This window comes from Lynx canadensis, chromosome E2 (genome assembly GCF_007474595.2).
Source record: "Lynx canadensis isolate LIC74 chromosome E2, mLynCan4.pri.v2, whole genome shotgun sequence".
NCBI classification, from domain to species: domain Eukaryota; kingdom Metazoa; phylum Chordata; class Mammalia; order Carnivora; family Felidae; genus Lynx; species Lynx canadensis.
The window spans coordinates 49,851,364-49,874,188 of record NC_044317.1 but is presented as its reverse complement, the minus strand read 5'-3'; the positions used below and the strand labels follow the sequence as shown (position 1 = coordinate 49,874,188).

Below are 22,825 nucleotides of genomic sequence, written 5' to 3'. Positions count from 1 at the left end.
TGCTGGAGTTGGACTCCAGCATTTTCTAGAGAAAAATGATGAGAAGGGAGGCAGGGAGTACGTGGGGGAGTGAAGGGTTTGTAAGTTTACAATGGTTGGTGGGGGGATGCTTCTTGAGGAGGTGACATCTGCCTAAAGACCAGATGGCAAGAATCCAGTGGAATCGGCAAAGGAAGAGCCTGCCAGCCAGCATGAACAGCATATGCAAAAGTCCTGGGGTGGGAGCCTGCTAGAGCTGCTGGTGAAGATGGAAAGGCCAGCGTGGCTGGAGCTGAGAGAGAAAAACGGCCAGAAGATGAAGGCCAAAACAGATCAGGAGGGGGAGGGTACGATCCTTAAAGTCTCACAGGCAGGGAAAGACCTCCATTTAAAAAACAAAAGGACTCTTGCTGTTTTACTAGAATGAACTACAAGAACATATCAACATATCGGATTCTTGAAGGACTCGCCAGGAGCTCCCTGGACTGTAACGAACGGGTTTGTAGCCACCATCTTTGGGCTTGAGGACCAAGAAGAGACGGTGCGCACCAAGCATCTGACTAAGCGGCCGTCCCAGGAGGGGACGTCCCAGGAGGGGTTTCTTGGGGATTCCGTTTTCACGGCCGCTCCTGGGCGTCCAGCCGGTCCCAGGCCAGCTTTTCCCAAGTCGGCCACTGCCCACGCATCGCAGCCGTGACCTGGCCGTGCGGGTCCCGCTCCCCGTCTCGGCGCCGCGCAGAAACGGGGACACAGACAGTCGCGGCCCCCGCGGGTACCCCAACCTGACACGGCTCGCGGTAATCCCCACGCTCGCCTCCGGGTGGAGCTGGAGCCCCGCCTAATCGCCGCCCGTGCCGCTGGGGCTTCTGGGAATTGTAGTCCCGGCTCGCCGAGCCCAAACGCACTTCCGGGTTTGGCCAGAAACGCAGCCATTGTCCCGCGCGCGGATGCCTGCTGTCGCCACGCACCTGGGCTCGGAGGTCAGCCGAGTGGCCCTGCGGATGCCGAGTAGGGGAGGGGGCCGAACTAACTGAACCCGAGTCTGTCGTGTTGCAGAATCGGCGCAGGGGGTTGCTTAACCCGACTCCGTCCCGCTGCAGAGCCGTGCCGGGCCCTGAAGCTGGGACAGGCCGGTCCTGGGCCGCGAGCCCGTGGACGCCCAGGTCGGTGAGGGGCGGGGCAGCGCTGGAGGTCCCGTGCGCGCATGCGCAGGGTGTAGGCGGGAAGGTGGGTTTGGGGGTGTGGGTGGGCGACCTAGGACCTGAGCGTGCGGCGCTTCTGCGGGGTCCCGAAGTAGGTGGGGATCCTGGTGCAGCTGCAGATTCGGGAGTGCGCGCGTGCTTCGTAGTGCTCTTGTCCCAAGGCTGAGAACGCCCAGGTTGGTGTAGACAGGCCATATGCGGGGGTGTGGGGTGATCTTGAGAACCCCGCTTCCCCTCCTCCAGTGCTAGGCTGGTTTAGTGCAGGATCTGAGGACTGAAGACTGGGTTGAGAGAGTACTCAATTGCAGATTTGCAGGAGAGGGGCTTTGCCCCTATTCCTGTATTTTCAGCAGGCGTTTGAATAGGAAGCAGGACGTGGGAGGTGAGGTTCTGGGCAGTTGGCTTGGGGACCTGGGGCGCCCCCGGTAGTGGAGAGACCAGGTTTGAGTTGCAGATTCTTGCCCCAGAAGAACCAGTGCTACCTGAGCGAACTCTGAGAATCCCTGATGGACTACAGATTCCTAGGTTGCAAGAGGAACCAGGGCCTGGAGGCAGTTTCTAGGCAGAGCGCTCCCTGCTCGGGCTGGGCGTGTTGATTGGGAAGCCGGAATTTGGACTGGTGATCCTGGGACCCCCGTAGGGTAGTGCAGGGCCTTAGGACATTCAAGTTGGGTGCAGACTTTGGGTTGGAGGTACAGAAGTGGAGTCCGGGAGGGTCAGAGCTGCAACAGCTGCGGTGAAGTTGACAGCTATTGGGGAAGGACTCCGGATGCTGCCGGCACGTTTGGGAAGTAGACAGCCCCAGGGCCTTTGCTTGGGGGCAACTCCACTTGCGGGCACGAGAATGCCCAGATTGGTAGAGGGACAGAGTCTGGGCTGTAGATTTGGACCTGGAAGGGGCTGTACTCTGTGGCATCTGGGGATCCACATTTGGGCTGCAGGAAGCCAAAAGGCTTGCTTCCCATGGGAGCTGCTCTGTCATGAGCTGGAGAACCCTCCAGACTGGTGAGCGCCCAGGTCCTGGGGCGGACTCTGGAATTCTTTGCTCAAGCTACTGTTTGGGTGTTCTGATGTTTTGGTGGCAAGCAGGCCGTGGCGCAGGTGCCCCTAAGATCCTCACAGAGGCTTGTGGGTGCTTGAGGTAGCCCGGGTATTGAGGTGCAGAGTGCGAGGTGCGGCTTCTCCTTTCAGGAGCAGGGATTGCACAAACCCACAGGCTGGGGGAGGGCCCAGGTCCGGGATGTGGATTCCGTGTGTATCCGCGGGGATGCCAGCAGGAGGAGGGAACCTAGGTGCGTGGCCCCGCCCAGTCGCTGCTGGAGCCGCGGCCTCTGGTCTTGGGCAGAACGGGGAGGCATGGGCAGTCCTAGGACCCTGGTATTGCCTGAGGATGCCCAGGTGGGTGGAGGGAGCAGCTGCAGATTCCGGGCTGCAGAGGATTAGGGCTGCGCCATGGCCCCCTGCGCATACACGTGGGTATTTGGACGGGAAACGGGAGCCTGGAGGTGGGTATTAGAGGGTGCTGGGGTCTTTGTGCAGATGGCGCCCCAGTCACCCGTGGTGGTGCCCAGGTTGGCGGGAGGACAGGATCTCCCTAGGCTGCAGGTGACCGGGAAGATATTCGGACAGGAATCTGGGCAGGTGTGGCTCAAGCGGGGGCCTGTGGATGTTAGTGGAGGAGACAGTGTGTGGGCAAGTTCAGGATATGGCTGCATGGTGAACCCACATTACACTGAGTGAGAATCCTGGGGGTCAAGGGTGTGGGTAAGAGGGAGAGATGGGGGGTAGGGTTGGCGAGATGGTGTGTGGGGCTGGGATTTGCCAGGGGGCTGTTCTAGTCTCACACCCAGAAACAATCGAGTTGGCAGGAAGATGGCTGAAGTCCACATTCTGGGCCTCGGAGGGGTTGGCACGAGCTGGTGTTTGTCAGGAAGCTCCCAGGCCTGGCTCTGTTGCTGATTCAGGCCGAGGGTACCCACGTTGATGGAGGGACCAAGTCTGAGCTACCCGTTCAGGGCTCAGGAGGGTTTGGGGCTGGGAATCGGGCAGGCGCTATTCTGGTAGCAGCCAGTGGACCCAGAACGGTGGAGGCACCGAGTCCTAGGTGCAGCCCAGCTCTGCGCCTGTGCTTGGCTATTTGAGCACAAATAGGGAGGCAGGGCACGACAGGTTGCTGGAGGGTCAGGCCTAGTTAATGGAAGAGGAGGATTCTGGGAGGGGTGGGACATTTAGTTGGGGGTGTGGTTCCGGGTCATCAATCCCAGAAGCCCTACTCCTTGCTCCAGGAAGAGATGCTGCTGGTTTAGGGCTGCAGGTTCACATCTGGGGGGGGGGGGGGGGGGGGGGGGGCTCACTAGCTGGTCCTCGACCTGCTGGGCATCTGTGAGGCTCCCAGAAACCCAGTGGGGCAGGGAGGGACCGATTTGTACTGCAGATGTTGGTGGTGGGCAGGAGGCCGTGTTGGGGCCTGACTTACAGGCAGGAGGTCTGGGGGCCTGTGATAGCGGAGGAATCAGGTTGGAGCTGCAGAGTCTTGGCCTGGGAGAGGCGTGCGCAGCTTTTCAGGCAGAAACCTCTAGAGGCGCGCTTGTCGTGGGGAGTGCGTCCTGGCAGCGGAGGCTAATCCTGGGGGGCGGGGCGGGGGGGGGGGGGGGGGACCTACGCAAGGATGCTCTGCTCAGGGCTCTTGCACCATTGCAGCTCAGGCCCTCAGGCCCCTGCCTGTGCCTGAAGGAGAGCATGGAAGAGCGGGATGAGAAGCCCCCAGGGCCCCTGAAGACCGGTGCGCAGGTGAGTGGGACTTCCCCTTCCTCCAGGAGACCCACAGCTTGCTCGCACCCAGGCCCCACAGCCCGACCCTCTAGGCTCCGGAGGCTGTCCTCGTTCCCTTTGCGGTGTCCTGGGAGCTCTTGGTCTCCCCTGACCTTATCCTCTATACGTTCTTGGAGGCTCCCTGCATTTCCTCCCTATTTAAAAAAAAATTTTTTTTTTTAAATTTTTAATTCATTTTTGAGAGAGAGAGAGAGAGAGACGGAGATGGAGCGCGAATGAGGGGGAGGAGGGGCAGAGAGAGAGGGAGACCCAGGATCCGAAGCGGGCTCCAGGCTCCGAGCTGCCAGCACAGAGCCCGACGCGGGGCTCGAACCCACCAACCGTGAGATCACAGCCTGAGCTGAAATCAGACGCTTAAGCAACTGAGCCACCTGGGTGCCCCCACCTCCTCTCTATTTGAACCCAGAGAACTCTTTCTGGGAGGAATTTGGCATCCTGATATCAAAGGCCTTTAGAGTACTGATTCGTTCTCCCTTGGCCAGCAGTGCACCGTTTGCTTGGGAATGAAAGATTGGGAAGAATGTGTGAGAAGGGGCCATGCAAGGGGAGCATTAAAGTTACGGTAAAGCCGTGATACGGAATATACTGTGGCCATTGATGGGACGGTACGCGCGTCCCAACATACAAAGATATGTGGGATCTGTGTTCAGTAAATGGCATGTAGAAATGATCGTCTTTTTTAAAAAAAGATACAGTGTGTATTATACGAAATGTGTTAGAAGGTTATAAACACGTCAGTTAACAGAGAGTGTCAGTTACACTCCGAGGGACCTTATGTATTCATTTACTTACCTATATTTTTCTACTTTGGTGCAGCGAATTTTAAAGTTAGGAAATCAACGATCGAAAACATTTTCCTACAGTAAATGTTCTTCGAAAACATTTAATTTCTTGAAAAGTGTTAGAATTTCGCCTCCTCCTTCCTAAGTGGTTCATTCCTGAAGCCATGAGATGGGGCCGAGCTGCGTAGACGGCTGTGGTGGAGGGAGGGAGGGCTCCCTCCTGTGAGGTGTCACAGCCTGATTGGGGTGAGGAGGGTGTCCACGTGTGGGGACATCGTGACCAAACAGGGTGAAAAAGGTGGCATGGAGAATCAGAGCCCAAGTGGGGTGAGGTACGTGTCCATCTGGGGGAGGAAGATATTTGCGGTGACGGTCCCAGGGCAGGTGAGAAGGGCCTCCGTAGAGGGGATGCCTCAGTGTGGACAGCCTGAGTGCAGTGAGGGCGTCCATGCCAAGGGTGGTCCAGCATGGATGGGGTGTCAGCCAAGGCAGGGTGAGAAGTGCGTCCATGTTGGGGTTGGGGACACATCCCAGTGTGTCACAGCCTGAGAAGATTGAGGTTCTCTGTGCACGTGGGGGAGGGGGGAGCCCAGGGTGGGGTATCAGAGCGAAGGCAGGAAGTCAAGGGCATCTACATGGAGTCCAAGTCCAAGTGGGATGAGGCCACCTGCAGAGTCTGAGCCCAAGGAGGGTCGAGAGAGCCCCTGTGTCAGAGTCCAGGAGGGCCAAGGAGTGTCCGTGCGGGAGAAGGAGCGGCTGTGGAAATGGGAGATTAGTCACCCACGGGGGCGCTGATCAGATGAGTAAACCTAATAAGGCTCATGGGAGCCAGTGTTCTCACAATCAGATGTGGTAAGAGAGAGAACACTGGAGTAAACCTTAGTGATCGGTGGGAGTTGTAGGTAGCGACGATACTTGGGGTTTTCAGTATATGTAGGTGTAGAAGTACGTGGAGATGTATGGATGTCTCAATGGGGTGTGTGTGTGTGTGTGTGTGTGTGTGGAGAGAGACATATACATGTGTTTTCCTAGTTCTGTCCGCTGTGAGGGCCCGGGAGCAGTGACAGTCTGGTACCAGTTTGCACATCTGGTGCCCAGATTTCCACCCCATGCCCCAGAACTTACGGGTTTCCTGTTCACAGATATCTAATGTTCCATGTTTTGCTGTTACGAATAGCACTGCTGTAAATGTCTTTGTATCTGGTTCCCTGTACAGTTGACCTCGAACGATGCAGGGTTTAGGGACACCAACCCCCTGCAGAGTGGAGAATCCATAGTTAAGTCTGACTTCCCCAAACTTAACTGCTGGGGCGCGGGGTTGGGGGGGTGGGCTCAGTCAGTTAAGCGTCTGACTCTTGATCTTGGCTCAGGTCATGATCTCACGGTTCGAGAGATCGAGCCCCGTGTTGGGTTCCACACTGACAGTGCGGAGCCTGCTTGAGGTTCTCTCTCTCTCTCTCTCTCTCTCTCTCTCTCTCTCTCAAAATAAAGAAATAAAACTTACAAAAAACAAAACAAACATAACTGCTAATAGCCTGCTGTTGATCAGAAGCCTGACAACATCAACAGTCAATGCGTATTTTGTATATGTATTATGTGCACTGTATTCTTTAAAAAAAATTTTGTTTTTTACATTTATTTATTTTTGAGAGACAGAGAGAGACAGAGCACAAGTGGGGGAGGGGAAGAGAGAGAAAGAGACACAGAATCCAAAGCAGGCTCCAGGCTCTGGGCTGTCAGCACAGCGCCCCACGTGGGGCTCGAACCTACAAACTGTGAGATCATGACCTAAGCCGAAGTCGGACGCTCAACCGACTGAGCCACCCAGGCGCCCCTGCACTGTATTCTTTTTTTTTTTTTTTTAATTTTTTTTAACGTTTATTCATTTTGTTTTCAATTTTTATTTCATTTATTAATTCCAGTATAGCTAATGTAGAGTGTTATATTAGTTTCAGGTGTACAATATAGTGATTCAATAATTTTATACATTACTCAGTGCTCATCTGAATAAATATACTCTTTAATTCCCATCACCTATTTTACCCATCCCCCCACTCACATCCCCTCTGGTAACTGTCCGTTCTCTGTAGTTAAGAGTCTGTTTTTTTCTTTCTCTCTTTTTATCTTTGTGCATTTTGTTTCTTTGTTTTTTGTTTTAATTTCATTTTTTGTTTTTTTAAATTTACATCCAAGTTAGTTAGCATCTAGTGCAACAATGATTTCGGGAGTAGGTTCCTTAGTGCCCCTTCCCCGTTTAGCCCATCCCCCCTCCCACACCCCTTCCAGTAACCCTCTGTTCTCCATATTTAAGAGTCTCTTATGTTTTGTCCCCCTCCCTGTTTTAGATTCTTTTTGCTTCCCTTCCCTTATGTTCATCTGTTCTGTCTCTTAAAGTCCTCATATGAGTGAAGTCATGATATTTGTCTTTCTCTGACTGATTTCGCTTAGCACGATACCCTCTAGTTCCATCCACGTAGTTGTAAATGGCAAGATTTCATTCTTTTTGATTGCCGGGTAACACTCCATTGTATATATATACCACATCTTTATCCATTCATCCATCAATGGGCATTTGGGCTCTTTCCGTAGTTTGGCTATTGTCGATAGTGCTGCTATAAACATGGGGGTGCGTGTGTCCCTTCGAAATAGCACACCTGTATCCTGTGGATAAATGCCTAGTCGTGCAATTGCTGGGTTGTAGGGTAGTTCTATTTTTAGTTTTTTGAGGAACCTCCATACTGTTTTCCAGAGTGGCTGCACCAGCTTGCATTCCCAACGTTTATTCATTTTTGAGAGGCAGAGACAGAGCGTACGCGGGGGAGGGGCGGAGAGAGAATGGGAGACAAAGAATCCAAAGCAGGCTCCAGGCTCTGGGCTGTCAGCACAGAGCCTGACGCGGGGCTTGAACTCATGAATGGCGAGATCATGACATGAGCCAAAGTCGGACGCTCAACCGACTGAGCCACCCAGGCGCCCTTGTGCACTGTATTCTTACAATAAAATAGAATAGATTAAAAAGAAAATGTTATTAAGAAAATCATAAGGAAGAAAAAACGCATTTACGGTACTGTGCTGTATTTATTAAAAAGATCAACATGTTTATGGACCTGTGCAATTCAAACTGGTGTTGCTTAAAGGGTCAGGTGTACCCATGGGCAAGAGTTTCAGAGGGAGTTATGCGTTTAAATTTATATACATACATTCACACGTTATCAAAACTACAGGTAAAGCGTGCTTTGATTGTGACCACTGGTGTTCTACTCGGAGCTAGCGACTTTGGGTGTTTTTCTGAGAATCTTAATGGCCCTTTCGCTCTTTTCTTCTATAACATACAACGGAAGTAGTAAGCTGCTCATTATAATTTTCACTTTCATCACATATTTATTGATTGCCCAACCAGCGGAAGGCCCCGCGTGAGGTGCTAGGGACAAAGATGACCTAGTTCTCGCAGATGGAAATACGCTTCTTGTATATTCCAAGGCTGCCTAGGAGAAGCAAAACCATCTTCCTTCTCGTATTAGCCATCCGTGACGTCATACCCCAAAACTTCGCAGCTTAGAACAACAACCAGCGTTTATTACCGCACATAGTCTCTGGGGTCAGGGATCTGGGGGCAGCTGGTCTGGATGTTTCTGGTGCTCAGGGTCTCCGACAGGGTTGCGGTAAATTGTGGGCCCAGGCTGATGTGAAGGCTTGACTGGGTAGGAGGACCCCCTTGCCAGCTCCCTCGCTCCCGTGGCCGTCGACGAGAGGCCTCAGTTCCCCGCTACACACACCTCTCTCCAGGGCCGCACACAACACAGCAGCTGGTTTCTCGTGGAGCAAGGGATCTAAGAAAGGGAGGGCAGAGGGAGAGCACTTAATTGCACACAACCAAGGTGGAAGCCACGGTGTGTCTTATGTCATCTCAGAAGGGACACACCGTCACTTCTGTGACTCCTCGGTCAGGCAGACCCACCCTCGTACCGTGTGCAAGGGCTGCACAGGGTGTGAATTCCTGGAGGTCAGGGTCATCGAGGGCCATGTTGGACGCTGGCTAGCACACTTCTCAACTCTGAATGTCCTTTAGTAAATTAAAAAAAAAAATTTCTTTTTAACGTTTACTTATTTCTGAGAGAGAGACAGAGCGTGAGCAGGGATGGAACAGAGAGAGAGAGGGAGACAGAATCCGAAGCAGGCTCCAGGCTCTGAGCTGTCAGCACAGAGCCCGACGCGGGGCTGGAACTCAGGGACCATGAGATCATGACCTGAGCCGAGGCCTCCCCCAGGCGCCCTTCCTTTAGTACATTTTAATCATGATCAGAAGACGCACAAGAGCTGTTGGGCCTGACGGATGTCCATGAGAGCCTTGGCAGAGAGAGCAATCAAGGGAACCCAAGTCTCGGTACGTGAGTCCCGCGGGCCACCCTGTCGGCCATCACCTGGGAGATTTCAACGACTTACACGTTGGAAGCGGCTGGGCCAGGGAAGGTCCTGCCTGCCTTCAGCGGCTGAGACCAAAACCCTGCCAAGAGGGTGGCAGAGCCTTACCTATCCCGTCATCCTCAACATTCAGAGTGGATCTTAAGTGTTATCATCCAAAACAAAACAAAAAAAAACCATAAATGTGAGGCGCTGGATGTGTTAATCAGCTTGATCGTGGTACTCATTTCACAGTGTACACATCTATTCAAAAACATCACAGGGGCGCCTGGGTGGCTCAGTCGGTTGAGCGTCCGACTGCGGCTCAGGTCATGATCTCACAGTTTGTGGGTTCGAGCCTCCCTGTGCGTGGCCGCCCATTAGGAAGGCGGTTTCTCTCTGCAGCCACGTTTCCATGCTGCACGAGTCAAAACTTGTGACTCCCGTGGGCCGTCTGTAGTTTTGAAGTTGTCATTTTGGCTTGGTGAGCGTGGCTTGTTTGTTTTTGTTTCTGGGCCCCTGGAGCTCTTCAGTAATGCCCACGCAGCCGTTGTAAGGCAGCCTAACCATCCTGGTGTTTGTCCTGGGCACTTGTGCAGGCGACTTAGCAGCCGAGCGTTCTCATGGGGCCTTCTTTACGTGGATGTGGCTCCAGCACTTAGAGGAGGGAAGGAGAGAGGGGGAGGAGGGGAGGCAGGGAGAGAGAGCACGGGCATATGGGTGCAGTGCTGCAGGAATATTCTAGCAACTTAAACTCCCACTGATGGTATATGACACTCTTGACTAGTGGGCCACGGGGGTGGGAGTCCTTACAACAGGCAGAAGAAATGCTCTGTGTGGTCAGGATTTTGGTTCCATACAGCGGTCTGAGCAAACAAGCAGATATAGAGGGGATAATGGGAGCCAGAGAAGGTACAAAATTGGAAAGCAGGAAGGCTAGAATCACATGTGTTGCTGAATTGTAATGAGGGGCATCAGTGTGAATTTATAGCCTCTAGTATACAGAGATAGGTAGTTATAGAAATAGAGACTTGATCCTCTCTGATTTAAAGAGGTGAGCATCTTTTTGTATATTCACTGGCCATTATATTTCTTCATAGTTGAGTTGCACGTGCATTTTCCTTTGTCCCTTGTAGTGTTGAAGGTCCCTTTTTCTTACTGATCTAGGATAGGGCTTAATAAAAAAAGTCAAAAAAAATTTTTAATGTTTATTTATTTTGGGGAGAGAGAGAGAGAGAGAGAGAGAACCAGAGCATGAGCAGGGGCAGGGCCGAGAGGGAGGGAGACAGAATCCGAAGCAGGCTCCAGGCTCTGAGCTGTCAGCACAGGGCCCGACGTGGGGCTTGAACTCACAGACTGTGAGATCATGACCTGAGCCAAAGTCAGATGCTTAAGTGACTGAGCCACCCATGTGCCCCCCGCCCCCAAAATACTTTTTTTAAGGTAGGTTTCACGCCCAGCGTAGAGCCCAACATGGGGCTTGAACTCACAACCCTGAGATCAAGAGTCAGATGCTTAACCGACTGAGCCACCCAGGCACCCCTAGAACAAATCTTAATAGTATAGATTCTTACTGATGGTGCCTTTGTTGGTGGCACTTTTTGCCAAACATTTTCTGAAGTTAATTTTGGAATCTTTATGATTCTTTGGTCGCACTGTAGTCTGTTTTATTTGCTTAGAACTCCGCGATCCAGGAGTTCCGACCACCTGGTTGAACAGTTCTTTTCTCGCACACGGTGCCTGGAATCACTCAGCTCCGTTGCGCTGGTAGCTGGGCTGGCCTGGAAGACCGACAGAGATCTCACGCCCGTGTCTGGTGTCTCATTGCCCCTCCAGCTGTCCCCTGTCTCTCTCTCTCTCAAGCTTCCCAATGGGAGGGAGCAGACGTTTTGTAGGGGGGATGTGTGAACACAGGCGGTTTGTCGAATTCTAGCCTCCTCGCTGTGGCGGTTTCGAGCCATGACTGAGTTTCCTGGTTATTTTCCTTTTTCTCGTCTGTTTCCTGCTCAGGACTCTCTCCTTCCTCCAGAGAGTATCGTCAAGGTTGAGAAAGAAGATGCCGGGTCACTGGCCCTTCCATCCCCGGTGAGTTGGCCCTCTTTACCCTGGGAAATGTAGAAATGTGCATGTCTGCTGGGGGGCAGGGGCCAGGCTGAAGTGACCTGGGAGGTGAGCAGAAAGGGAGGAAACAGATATGCAAGTGGGCATCGTTTACGAAAAACTTGGTTAGCATGTAAAAGACTGCAGAGAGTGATAGCTACAAGTTTGAGGTGGAGGGGCTCTTTTTTTATTATTTTTATTTAGGAAAAAATTTTTAAATGTTTATTTTTGAGAGAGAGAGAGAGAGACAGAGCAGGGGAAGGGCAGAGAGAGAGGGAGACACAGAATCCGAAGCAGGTTCCAGGCTCTGAGCTGTCAGCACAGAGCCCAATGCGGGACTCAGGCTCACAAACCGCGAGATCGTGACCTGAGCCGAAGTCGGACGCTTAATCGACTGAGCCCCCCAGGTGCCCCTCTCCCTTCATTTCTGGATCTACCAGAAAGAGTCCAGTTTGATGTCACCCTTTTTTCTTTAAAGGATTAAAAAGATTTGACTGTTTACGTGGTTTCAGGGAAGGATTAAGTGGAGAAAAATAAGTTAATCAAGAGAGGGAGGAGATACAAACTAAAAAGCAGAGTCCGCGATTAGCACCAGAGAAATTCATTCAGAGCGTGTGTGAACGTGTCGGCTCTACAGAGGAGGAAGGACCCATTCAGGAAGAATGGGGCTGAGGGAATTCTTCGAAGGCTTGGGTTTTTCTCTATGAGCAATCTGGTGGTTATCGGTGGGGCCTGAGGGTGGCACTTGGAATGGAGAGGCAGGTGCTTGACGTGAGTGGAGAAGGCTGAAAACAGTAGTGTTGTATTTTGAGAGACGGGCAGCTCCAGGAGGTATAACAGGGTTGCTGGTCAGTCTGAAAGGATCATTATGAGGTAGAGACCATTAAGCAGCTGTCCCATCCAGCTGCTTTTGTGAGTTCTCTTTCCCAGTGGCATTCCGGAACCTTCTTTCCGTTGGTCATACATCGACATTCAGATTCATTCTTGCAGCCAGGGTACATTCAGCCAAAGTCCCATAAAGCAAGATACTATTTGAAGGGGGATTTTTGAACATATCCAGTAGAAAGATTAAAAGGAATGCCCCATGGACTCTACACTGAATAATTACGATGGAAAAGATAAGAGGGGCACTGAATGGAAAGGAAAAGAATATAGACCAGCTGACAGTAATAGGGGATACTCGAATCGAGAAGGGCCCCAGACTGTCAAAGCACAAGAAGAGAGAGGGAGAGATTATGCGGAGTGTTGTAATCAGAGGTGGGCAGTTCCATGGGTGTGACTTGAGAGGGGGATTCCTGTGTGGGGATCTCAAGGTCTGGGGGCTCACGCTAAGAGTGGGGTGCCGAAGAGCAATTCTCAGGGCCGGGAGTTGGGCCAGTGCGAGGCATCGATGCCTGAGGGCACGTGTTAGGCAGAGTTGAGGCTGCATCCCAGCCACCGACTTCAAGCGTACGTGTTCGTTTCTCTATCCTTCTAGCTCTTCATCTGTAAAAATGGTGCCGCTGCTGGTATTTTCTCACGGGGGCCTTGTGAGAATAGTTCACAGCCTGATGCCGCCCAGGAAGTGCGTCGTTGACGTCACTTAGTTTCATATGATTGTCAGGGACCTCTACAACCGGATGCTAGAGACAGGGCAGGCTGAGACCATACAGGTTCTTGAAGTAGAGGGTAAATCCCAGGTATTGTAAGTCTTTGGTGGGTGGGGCTTGGTGTTCAAGGGGTTGGTAGGACAAAGGTCCAAGAAGTAAGGTAAATGGTGTGAGTTTCAGTGTAGCTGAGAGGACACGCACCCTCCCCCTTTGATGCTGAGCGAACCAGAGCCTGTGAGGTTTGCAGAGGAGGGGTCTTTGCGGGGGAGGGGGTAAGTGTAGGTTTCCATTAACACAGGGATGTAGAGGGAATGTTTGGTAACGATGTTGAAGCTGTAGGATTTCGTTACTACAGAAGTAGAGTTCCCAGGGGCACCGTTGAAGGGCTTGTGAAGGAATTTTGAGGAGTGGGAGGTTTGGGGCAGGTGAGAGGAAGGACAGAATAAGTGGGGATAAAGCCAGTATCCACACATCGAAAAGCTTTTCAAATGGGTGTGTGATAAGGGATACCCATTTGACTTAGTTGGTTGAGCGTTTTACTCTGGCTCAGGTCACGATCTCACGGTTCGTGAGTTCGAGCCCCGCGTCGGGCTCTGTGCTGACAGCTCAGAGCCTGGAGCCTGCTTCGGATTCTGGGTCTCCCTCACTCTCAGCCCCTGCCCCACTCGTGCTCTGTGTGTCTCTCTCTCAGAAATAAATAAACGTTAAGAAAAAAAATTCAAATGGGTGTGCAGTAGGCCTGATGAGATTCAGGTGTGAGAGAGAACTTAAACCAGAATTTGGCCCCAAAGACAGATTATTTTGATCGATGATGAAGTCTGTTGAGACTACAGGTTCACTCATTGAAATCATTTGCCGAGTATGTATTTCTTATCTACGGTACACCAATATGCTGAGCCGCTGGAGTTACAGTTGCAAACTATCAATACCTTGCCCTTGCCCTCACGGATTGCAGCCTGGTGACAAAGATGGCCGTTGTGCAAATGAGCAGACTCAACAGTGTGGGGAGTCTTAGGATAGAAACCCGTGGGACCTTTGGAACATATAGCCGGGGCTGGAGTGGGGGTAGCGGTGCTAATCTAATCCGGCATTATTTATTTGACATGTGAACAAGCTTGATATTAAAGGGACCTACATTGAAGAGTGAAGGGGAGTGTTTATAAAAAGGAAGCGTGGATTGGAGCTTGGAAACCAGTACCTAGAGAGCCACGTTCAACACAGGTGGCAGTGTGCGAATGATATTTCTGAACGCCGTTTTGGGTTAATTATGAACCCCTCTGAGATTTTGGTGAAACTTACAGGTCCTGACTTAGAAAAATGCAGGTGCGGCAGCATTTTGCGTGGAGTTTCACGGGCTTCCGGGGACCGTGTGTCCTATTCACGAACACAGCTTAAGGATACCAGGTCTATCTAGAAAGTCCTTTAGCGGCAAGTGGCGTTCCACTTTCCTGGGTTTTGCTGCCTTTGGCTAAATACAGATCACCCTCAGCACTTTATTGGATCAAAATTCCTGCCCAGTAGGCTTGGAAATGGGTCCTTTCTTGCTTAGAGGAGGCAGTCCAAGCCCCCCTCTCCATGACAGTAACGACAGCACGTCTGTCTCTTAAAGGCTCTACGTTGCAGCTCTGAGTGTGGACAAAATAGAACTGTCGTCGGAGGACTGAGAGCTCAGGGTAACAGTCACGTTGGCTGTCACTTAATTTTTTTAGAGTTCTCAAACCTGATGACCTTAATAATTTTCCAGCCGTTTTCTTTTTTGTTTGGTAAACTGCCAATAGCTTTTCATATATCATCACAGTTAATTTACTGAACAACCCTATAAGTTGGGAATGATTAAGCCTAATAAATAGAATTGGGATGGGGCACGTGGGTGGGTCAGTCAGTCAAGAGTCCGACTCTTGATTTTGGCTCAGGTCATGATCCCAGGGTCATGGGATCCAGCCCTGCTTCAGGCTCCGTGCTGACAGTGCACAGCTTGAGGTTCTCTCTGTCCTTCTCTCTCTGCCCATCCCCCCCTCAAAATAAATAAATAAACTTAAAAAAAAATGGGATAAACTCAGCTTAGAAGGCAGATGGTCAGATTAGATTTTTTTTTTTAATTTTTTTTAACGTTTATTTATTTTTGAGATAGAGACAGAGCATGAACAGGGGAGGGTCAGAGAGAGAGGGAGACACAGAATCTGAAACAGGCTCCAGGCTCTGAGCTGTCAGCACAGAGCCTGACGCGGGGCTCGAACTCACGGACCGCGAGATCATGACCTGAGCCGAAGTTGGCCGCTTAACCGACTGAGCCACCCAGGCGCCCCAGATATATATTTTTAAAATGCAGACCTGTGCTCTTAATAGATGAGAAAACCCATTTCTTCCAAATCTGGCCCACCGCCTGCTTTTGTAAGTAAAACTTTATTATAATACAGTCACGCCCATTTGTTTATATATTTTTTGTGCCTGCTTTCTTGCTGGAGGAGGGCCGAGTGGTTGTGATAAAGACTGTATGGCTTACAAAGCCTAAAATGTTTACTCTCTCACCTTTGACAGAAAAAGTATGCTGACTCTGTTTTGTTCCATTTGGGGAATTTGGAGAGAATTCGTTACTGGCAATTCTATATTCACCAGTGCAAAAATCAGAATAAGCATTTTGTTCAATGTGAACAAGAGAGAAAACAATTTGTATCTGTTTTTATCCGTTGTTCCTCTTTGGGGTTGTATCAACAGATCCAGCATCCAAAACCCAAAGGGGTTTCCCTAAAAGGCACCTGTACACCTTGACTAGAATCCTTTGGACACTGACAGTCTCAGGACAATTTCCAGGCCATCAAGTTTTCCTTCTTCCCTTTGTCAATCTTTTCCTCCTTTATGAACATTGGAAGGAAATGATGCCCAGCTGAGCAGGAATGTGTGTCCTGTTTTAGGAAGGAGAGAACTTCAAAATTGTGACTGTGGACTTCACTCAGAAGGAAGAAGGCACTTTGAACCCTGTTCAGAGGACCCTGGACAGAGATGTGAACCTAGAGAACCACAGGGACCTGGTCTCTTGGGGTAAGAATACAGTCCCCTTTAATGAAGTTTGTGTATTGAAATGATTTCCATTGATTGAGAACTGTGGAGTTCGGAGGCCAGAATGATTTTGACCACACATAGACTGTGTTTGTGCTTTTTATTCCCCAGGGAAGATTCAATTTTAATGCATAGGATAGCAAAGGTACAGCTTCTCAGGTTTGAGCTTGTTCAGTCTTCATGGTTCCTAAAGGCCAAAGACTGGGACCAAATTCTGCAGTGATTTTCTTTTGTCCCCAGCCCCAGACACGCCAAATCCTGTTTAGTTCCCCATCCGCTTTTCAAACCAGATGCGGTCTCCTCATGGGAGCCAGGAGATGAATACAAACATTTCCTAACATACATATCCAGGTGAGAAACCGACACTTAGGAGTCAGTACATATATTGAAGATTTGTTTCAAAAATCCCCATCGGGCATGCCACATGTGTCTCCATTTCCCACTCCTATTAGACTGTATACATTGCCACTTTTTCCAGAGGTACTCTCTGTTGCTTGACCTAGTAACCACACGGGCTTCTGCTTCTGGGCTGATCTCCATTCTCTCTCACTTGGAACCCCAGGAATCCATCAGGCCGTAATAATTGCTTCTAAAGCATTTAGGGAACCTGGGATAACAGTGCTCTCACTTTTTCCTGATTCACAAAGTAGTTTGCCCATGTCCTACTGACACAGACTATTCTAGCACGTTTCATGCCTCCAGCAGCGTAGATACTATCCTGTACTTCAGTGAGCATGTGTCTAGCACTAAAGAGGGTAGAAAGGACTCTGTTTTTTTGCTAAGGTTTGCACAATTGTTTGTTATTTTGTAGGTTCTATATGGGTGATCTTACTTTGGAATATGGAGATATTTGGCATTTAAAATATTTTTTATTCAGCAACACTGGGATTAAATAGTTTTTTGGTTTTTTTTAGTGTTTATTTATGTTTGACACATAGCACAGGCAGAAGAGTGGAGAGAAGAGGCATAGAATCTGAAGCAGGCTCCAGACTCCAAACTGTCTGCACAGAGCCCGATGCAGGGCTCAAACTCATGAACTGTGTGATCATGACCTGAGCCAAAGTCAGACGCTTAACCAACTGGGCCACCCAGGCGCCCCAGTAGTTTTATTGGGCTACTGGTAGTTCTCAGTGCGCTGTGGTAGTTCTTTGCTTGCTGCTTCTTCCCACCCTTCTCTTTTCTTAATCCAGGTTATAGGTCCATAGCTGAAAACAAATCCACCTATATTTTGCATACTTTCTTGTCAGCTTTTTCCCAATATTCCAACTCTAACATTTTTTGGCTAGGATGTTTATTTTGCTCTCTTCTAGACTTGGCAACTGCACTTGGAAGAAGAGAATCAATATCAAAGCAGAACATTTTTGATGACGAACCATTCCACGGAGTGAAGTTAGAAAGGTTGACAAGAGATGATCCTTGGTTAGCTTCATGTGAAGAAGTTCGGGATTGTAAGGACCAGTTGGAGAAGCAACAGGAAAAACAAGAGAGACTTTTGAAAGAAATGGCCTTTACTCACAGGAAAGCTATTACTTATGAGAGAGTCTGTAAAAATGATGAACTTGAGGAGAAGAGTGGTCTGAATCCCACTCTTCTCTCACCCCAGATGATATCCATAAGAAACCATTTTCATAAACATGCCTCACATGTAAAAAAATTGCATTATAATCCTATTGTTAACAGTCATCAGATGATTCATGACAGTGAGAAACTCTGTGACAGTAATGAATGTGGAAACCCCCACCAGAACATTCACCTTATTCAGTTTACAAGAACTCAAACAGAGGCTAAATCGTATGGATTTAGTGACAGTATTCAATCTTTTAGCAATGATGTACCCTTAAATATACATGAGAAAATACATGCCAGAGGAAGATCCTTTGACTTTGAGGAATGTGGGCAAGTTTTGAACCACAGTATATCCCATAATGAACAACAGAGAATCCCTGTTGAAGAGAGTCAATATAACTGTAGTAAAACCTCCCAGAGTTCATCCATTGCTCAAAACATGAGAAATTCTGAAGAGAAACCCTTTGAATGTAATCAGTGTGGGAAATCCTTCAGCTGGAGCTCTCATCTTGTTGCACATCAGAGAACTCACACAGGGGAGAAACCTTATGAATGTAACGAGTGTGGGAAATCCTTTAGCCGGAGCTCTCACCTTGTTTCTCACCAGAGAACTCATACTGGAGAGAAACCTTACAGATGTAATCAGTGTGGGAAGTCTTTTAGCCAGAGCTATGTTCTTGTTGTGCATCAGAGAACTCATACTGGAGAGAAGCCTTATGAATGCAATCAATGTGGAAAGTCCTTCAGGCAGAGCTACAAACTTATTGCACATCAAAGAACTCACACTGGAGAGAAGCCCTATGAATGCAGTCAGTGTGGGAAGTCGTTCATCCAGAGCTATAAACTTATTGCACATCAAAGAATTCATACTGGCGAGAAACCCTATGAATGCAATCAATGTGGAAAGTCCTTTAGTCAGAGTTACAAACTTGTTGCCCATCAGAGAACTCACACAGGAGAAAAACCCTTTGAATGTAATCAGTGTGGGAAATCCTTCAGCTGGAGCTCTCAGCTTGTTGCACATCAAAGAACTCACACTGGGGAGAAACCCTATGAATGTAATGAGTGTGGAAAATCTTTCAACCGCAGCTCTCACCTTGTCATGCATCAGAGAACTCATACTGGAGAAAAACCCTACGAATGTAATCAGTGTGGGAAGTCTTTTAGTCAGAGTTACGTTCTTGTTGTACATCAGAGAACTCATACTGGAGAAAAGCCCTATGAATGCAATCAGTGTGGGAAGTCCTTCAGGCAGAGTTCATGCCTTACTCAACATCAAAGAACTCATACTGGGGAGAAACCCTATGAATGCAATCAGTGTGGAAAAACATTCAGCTTGAGTGCTCGACTCATTGTACATCAAAGAACTCATACTGGAGAAAAGCCCTTTACGTGTAATCAGTGTGGGAAAGCTTTCATTAATAGTTCTAAACTTATTAGGCATCAGGCAACGCATACTGAGGAGAAACCCTATGAATGAATGTAACGAGTTTGGAAATCTTTTAGCCAGAGTATATTTCTTTTTCCTTTCCTTTTCCTTTTTCTTGCATTTCTTCCTCCCTCCCTCTTTCTCTTCCTCTTTCTCTTTCTTTTCCTCTTTCTCTTCAATTTCTTTCTTTCTTTCTTTCTTTCTTTCTTTCTTTCTTTCTTTCTTTCTTTCTTCTTCCTCCCTCCCTCCCTCCCTCCCTCCCTCCCTCCCTCCCTTCCTTCCTAGCTTGCAGTCAGCCTTCTGTCGTGTATCTGGAAATTCATTCTAGAGAAGAAAGAACAATGAATCATATATTTTACTTAGCAATTCCATATTAAAAATCAAACTTGGCATTTATAACACATTGTCACATAAGTAACAAATATTGGCACTTTTCCTTGCAGAAAGCACTCCAACTTGAATCTGAGAAAATTACCACTTGCTATGGAGTGACTGTGAGTGAAGTAGAGCTCTTTAACAATAAAGAGTAAATGAGAATGCACACACTGGTGGGCTTGTTGTTGAGTAGGTTGGAAAACTGCTATAGTATTAGAAGCTAGGCTGGAAAACAATATTTCAGTATCATTTTATGACACGATTTCCCCGGTAGCTACTTTGTAATCTATTTTATGCAGTGCTTTCTATTATATGTGAAGATTTCTTTAAAAATAGGATATGGCTATGATATGAAGTGAAAAAAATGCAGGCCAAGAGAATCAAACATTAATTTCAAACAAAATAACCATTGTGATATTTGCGTGTGGATCAGAATTGAAAGGGATTCTGGGTGTATCTGATTTTTAGGTTTATGCCTGGTTTTCTTCTTTTTTGGAATGTGTGCTATTTTACTATACTAAGTAATATGAGGAGTAAAAATTAAAAACAAAGTAAACCAAAGATTTCCATCTTTGACCATTCAGGAAAGACTAGGTGGCTAAATAGAGATCCCACAGGGTTCTGAGATTTCCATTTGGATTAGCTTGAGCAGGTCACTCCTTAGAACTTAGATTCCCAGAGATTTTCCTCATTGAAAATTAAATGTTTCCCTGGCAATGGGATACTGGAAATTTAGGCTAGAAGGGGTTCTGTATGAGGGATGGAGAATACACAGGCTGTGCAAAGGGCATTTTAAAAAATATTTCCAAAGCAGTATAAAGGAGCTCTATCTTAAGGGTCCTACCTCTCCCCTCTCCCCCCGCCATGCAGTCTTGTCTTCTTTCCTCTGGGATGTATTCCCTAATATGAAAATCTTATGAGTGGGAGGGCACTATCAGGCTAAGTGCTCATCACCTAAATTATGTTTGCAAGAGTGATTTTAGGCAAGATTTGTAGCTATTCGTTGGATTGTAAGATGTGGTTCACATGTCTTTCTGGCCTTTGCCACTAAATCTTGAATTCTAGTCCTATGGATTATCATGGACCTGACGCCTCTGATCCTAGAGAGTTAATAAAAAGTAAGCAGAGAGGGGCACCTGAGTGCTCAGTTAAGCATCTTTTGACCTTGGCTGGGTCATGATCTCTTATTTGTGAGATCAAGCCCCACTTCAGGCTCTGTGCTGAGCGTTGTGCCTGCTTGAGATGCTGTTTCCCTCTCTGCCCTTCCCCTGCTTGTTCTGTCTCTCTCAATAAATAAACACTAAAAAAAAAAAAAAAAAAAAGGAAGCTGAGAGTTGAAATGGGAGACCAGAGAATAGATGTGAATTCCCTGGAGGAAAAAAGGAGAAACCATAAGTGACATCTGATAGTGGTTGCCCTTAATAAAATTCTGTCCCCATGCGATGATGCTAAGTGGAGCCATCTCTGTGAAGATTAAGCCAGAGTACAGCACACATAGCAATGACAAGTTCTGGGGAACGGTTGTTTATGGCTAGAAAGCTGGCTTCACGCACACCCTGAAAGATCTTCAGTCAGTGAGTGCACAGAGGAATAGCAGGTGTTTTCCGCCCATTGCCTTTTGGGGACAACATAAAATTGTGAAATACCCTAATTTAGCAACAGGACCTGAATAGGCTTCCTCCCAAATTATAGATGAAACTAATGCCTGTGCTAGGATAATTTTCTTTCTTTTTAAAAAATACACATACATTTATTTTTTTTTAATTTTTTTTTAACATTTATTTATTTTTGAGACAGAGAGAGACAGAGCATGAACGGGGGAGGGGCAGAGAAAGAGGGAGACACAGAATCAGAAGCAGGCTCCAGGCTCTGAGCCATCAGCCCAGAGCCCGACGCGGGGCTCGAACTCACGGACCGCGAGATCGTGACCTGAGCTGAAGTCGGACGCTCAACCGACTGAGCCACCCAGGTGCCCCCCCCCCCAAAAAAAATACACATACATTTAAAGTAATCTTTACACCCAACGTGGGACTCAAACTCATGACCCTGACATCAAGAGTTGTATGCTCTACCAATTGAGCCAGCCAGGCGCCCCAAGGATTGTTTTCATTGGGCATGTTGAATCTTCCTTTGAAGGCAAGAAGCCATGATTGTACAAATGAATAAAGCCAGTGGGTCTCAGAATGAGGGCTCTGAATATTTCAAGTTTGGAAGGTGATTTACTGGAAAGTAATCTCTTCAGTAAACATTGAAAATATTTCATTGAAAGTGAAATTTTTAAAACTGCAAAAATTTTGGGGAGAGAGAGAGAGAGAGAGAGAGAGAGTGTGTGTGTGTGTGTGTGTGTGTGTGTGTGTGTGTGTGTGTATTTTGGGCCAGTTTGAATATGTGAGTCGTCTTTGTGCACCAAGTCATAAGGTTATATCAGTTCCTGGGTGGTGATTTACATTTGCCAAGTATACTGAAGTAAGATAGTCAACTAATAAATAAAAATATTAATTTATATAATTTACTCAATAATTTCCTTTGTAGGAAAGGTATTCTTTTAATTTAAAGGTAGTCAACCAAAAAATAAGTTAACTGCATGTGACAACAGGCCAAAAATATGTAATTAAACTTCTGAACCTAAAATTTCAGGTTAAAAGGGAATCAGTAGCTTGATTTTAATGGCATATGTGTGGCATTTATATATATAATGATGTGTGTCGTATATATATGCATATGTCACATGTATAATGATGTACGCATAAAGTTTTGTGGAAAATTCACAAAGATGGAGCTGTACTTTGCCGAAGAAGAATTTATAGAGACTTTACACGCCAAGTATCTTTCACCATACTCCAGTAAAATTAGAAATAAATGAAAAGTGACCAAGATGTTTTTTTAACTACCTAGATGTTAGGAAATACTCTCCTAGAACCAGTTTTTCACTTTTCCCCAGCGTTATTGAGATATAATTGACATATAGCACTGTGTAGGTTTAAGGGATACAGCATAACTTGATTTCCATATATTGTGAAATGATTATCACAGTTAACATTCATCATCTCATATAGATACAAAACCATGTTTTGTTTCGTTTTGTTCCTGCTGATGAGAACTCTTAAGATTGACTTCTCTAACAACTTTCAAATATACCCTATAGCAGTGTTAACTATAATCATGTGTCCTCTCACACTCCTCCTCCGTATTTACTGCTTTTGCACGTTTTCCATCTTATTTTGTAGTTTGATGTTTCAGCTTACTCCTAGGCTCGAAAAGATAAATGTGTTTTATTGATGGTTTTTTGAGAGATTGCAGCCAGGAGAGGGGAAATCCAGATTTTTAAGTACTGTTTTCAGATATGCTTTTGTATTTTTAAATTTCTTCTGGATTTTGCACTCCATCAATATTGTCTATTCTGTATGTCTTACTTAACCTACTTGACCAGTTAACCTTACCTATGCCTTCAGAGCTTTCTCTTGAAAAATTAGTATTTTTCCAGTTTGTTGATGGAGGTTGCACATGGACTGT

The 22,825-nt window shown here is 47.7% G+C and overlaps 1 protein-coding gene across 4 annotated transcripts in view; it reads left to right on the top strand.

Moving 5' to 3' along the window:
- Positions 1-889: 889 nt before the first annotated feature.
- The window catches only part of ZNF180 (zinc finger protein 180), a 37,518-nt gene continuing 15,582 nt past the window's right edge, over positions 890-22,825 (top strand). Inside the window, exons 1-5 of one of the 4 annotated variants that reach the window (XM_030297859.1) lie at positions 907-959; positions 3,882-3,971; positions 11,207-11,281; positions 15,798-15,924; positions 17,253-19,095. In XM_030297859.1, the coding sequence (XP_030153719.1) occupies positions 927-959; positions 3,882-3,971; positions 11,207-11,281; positions 15,798-15,924; positions 17,253-18,988 (2,061 nt within the window). In that variant the 5' untranslated portion in view covers positions 907-926 and the 3' untranslated portion in view covers positions 18,989-19,095. Of the gene's footprint in view, positions 960-3,881; positions 3,972-11,206; positions 11,282-15,797; positions 15,925-17,252; positions 19,096-22,825 lie in introns of those variants that run through there. The other 3 variants (XM_030297860.1, XM_030297861.1, XM_030297862.1) reach the window with 3 other exon arrangements.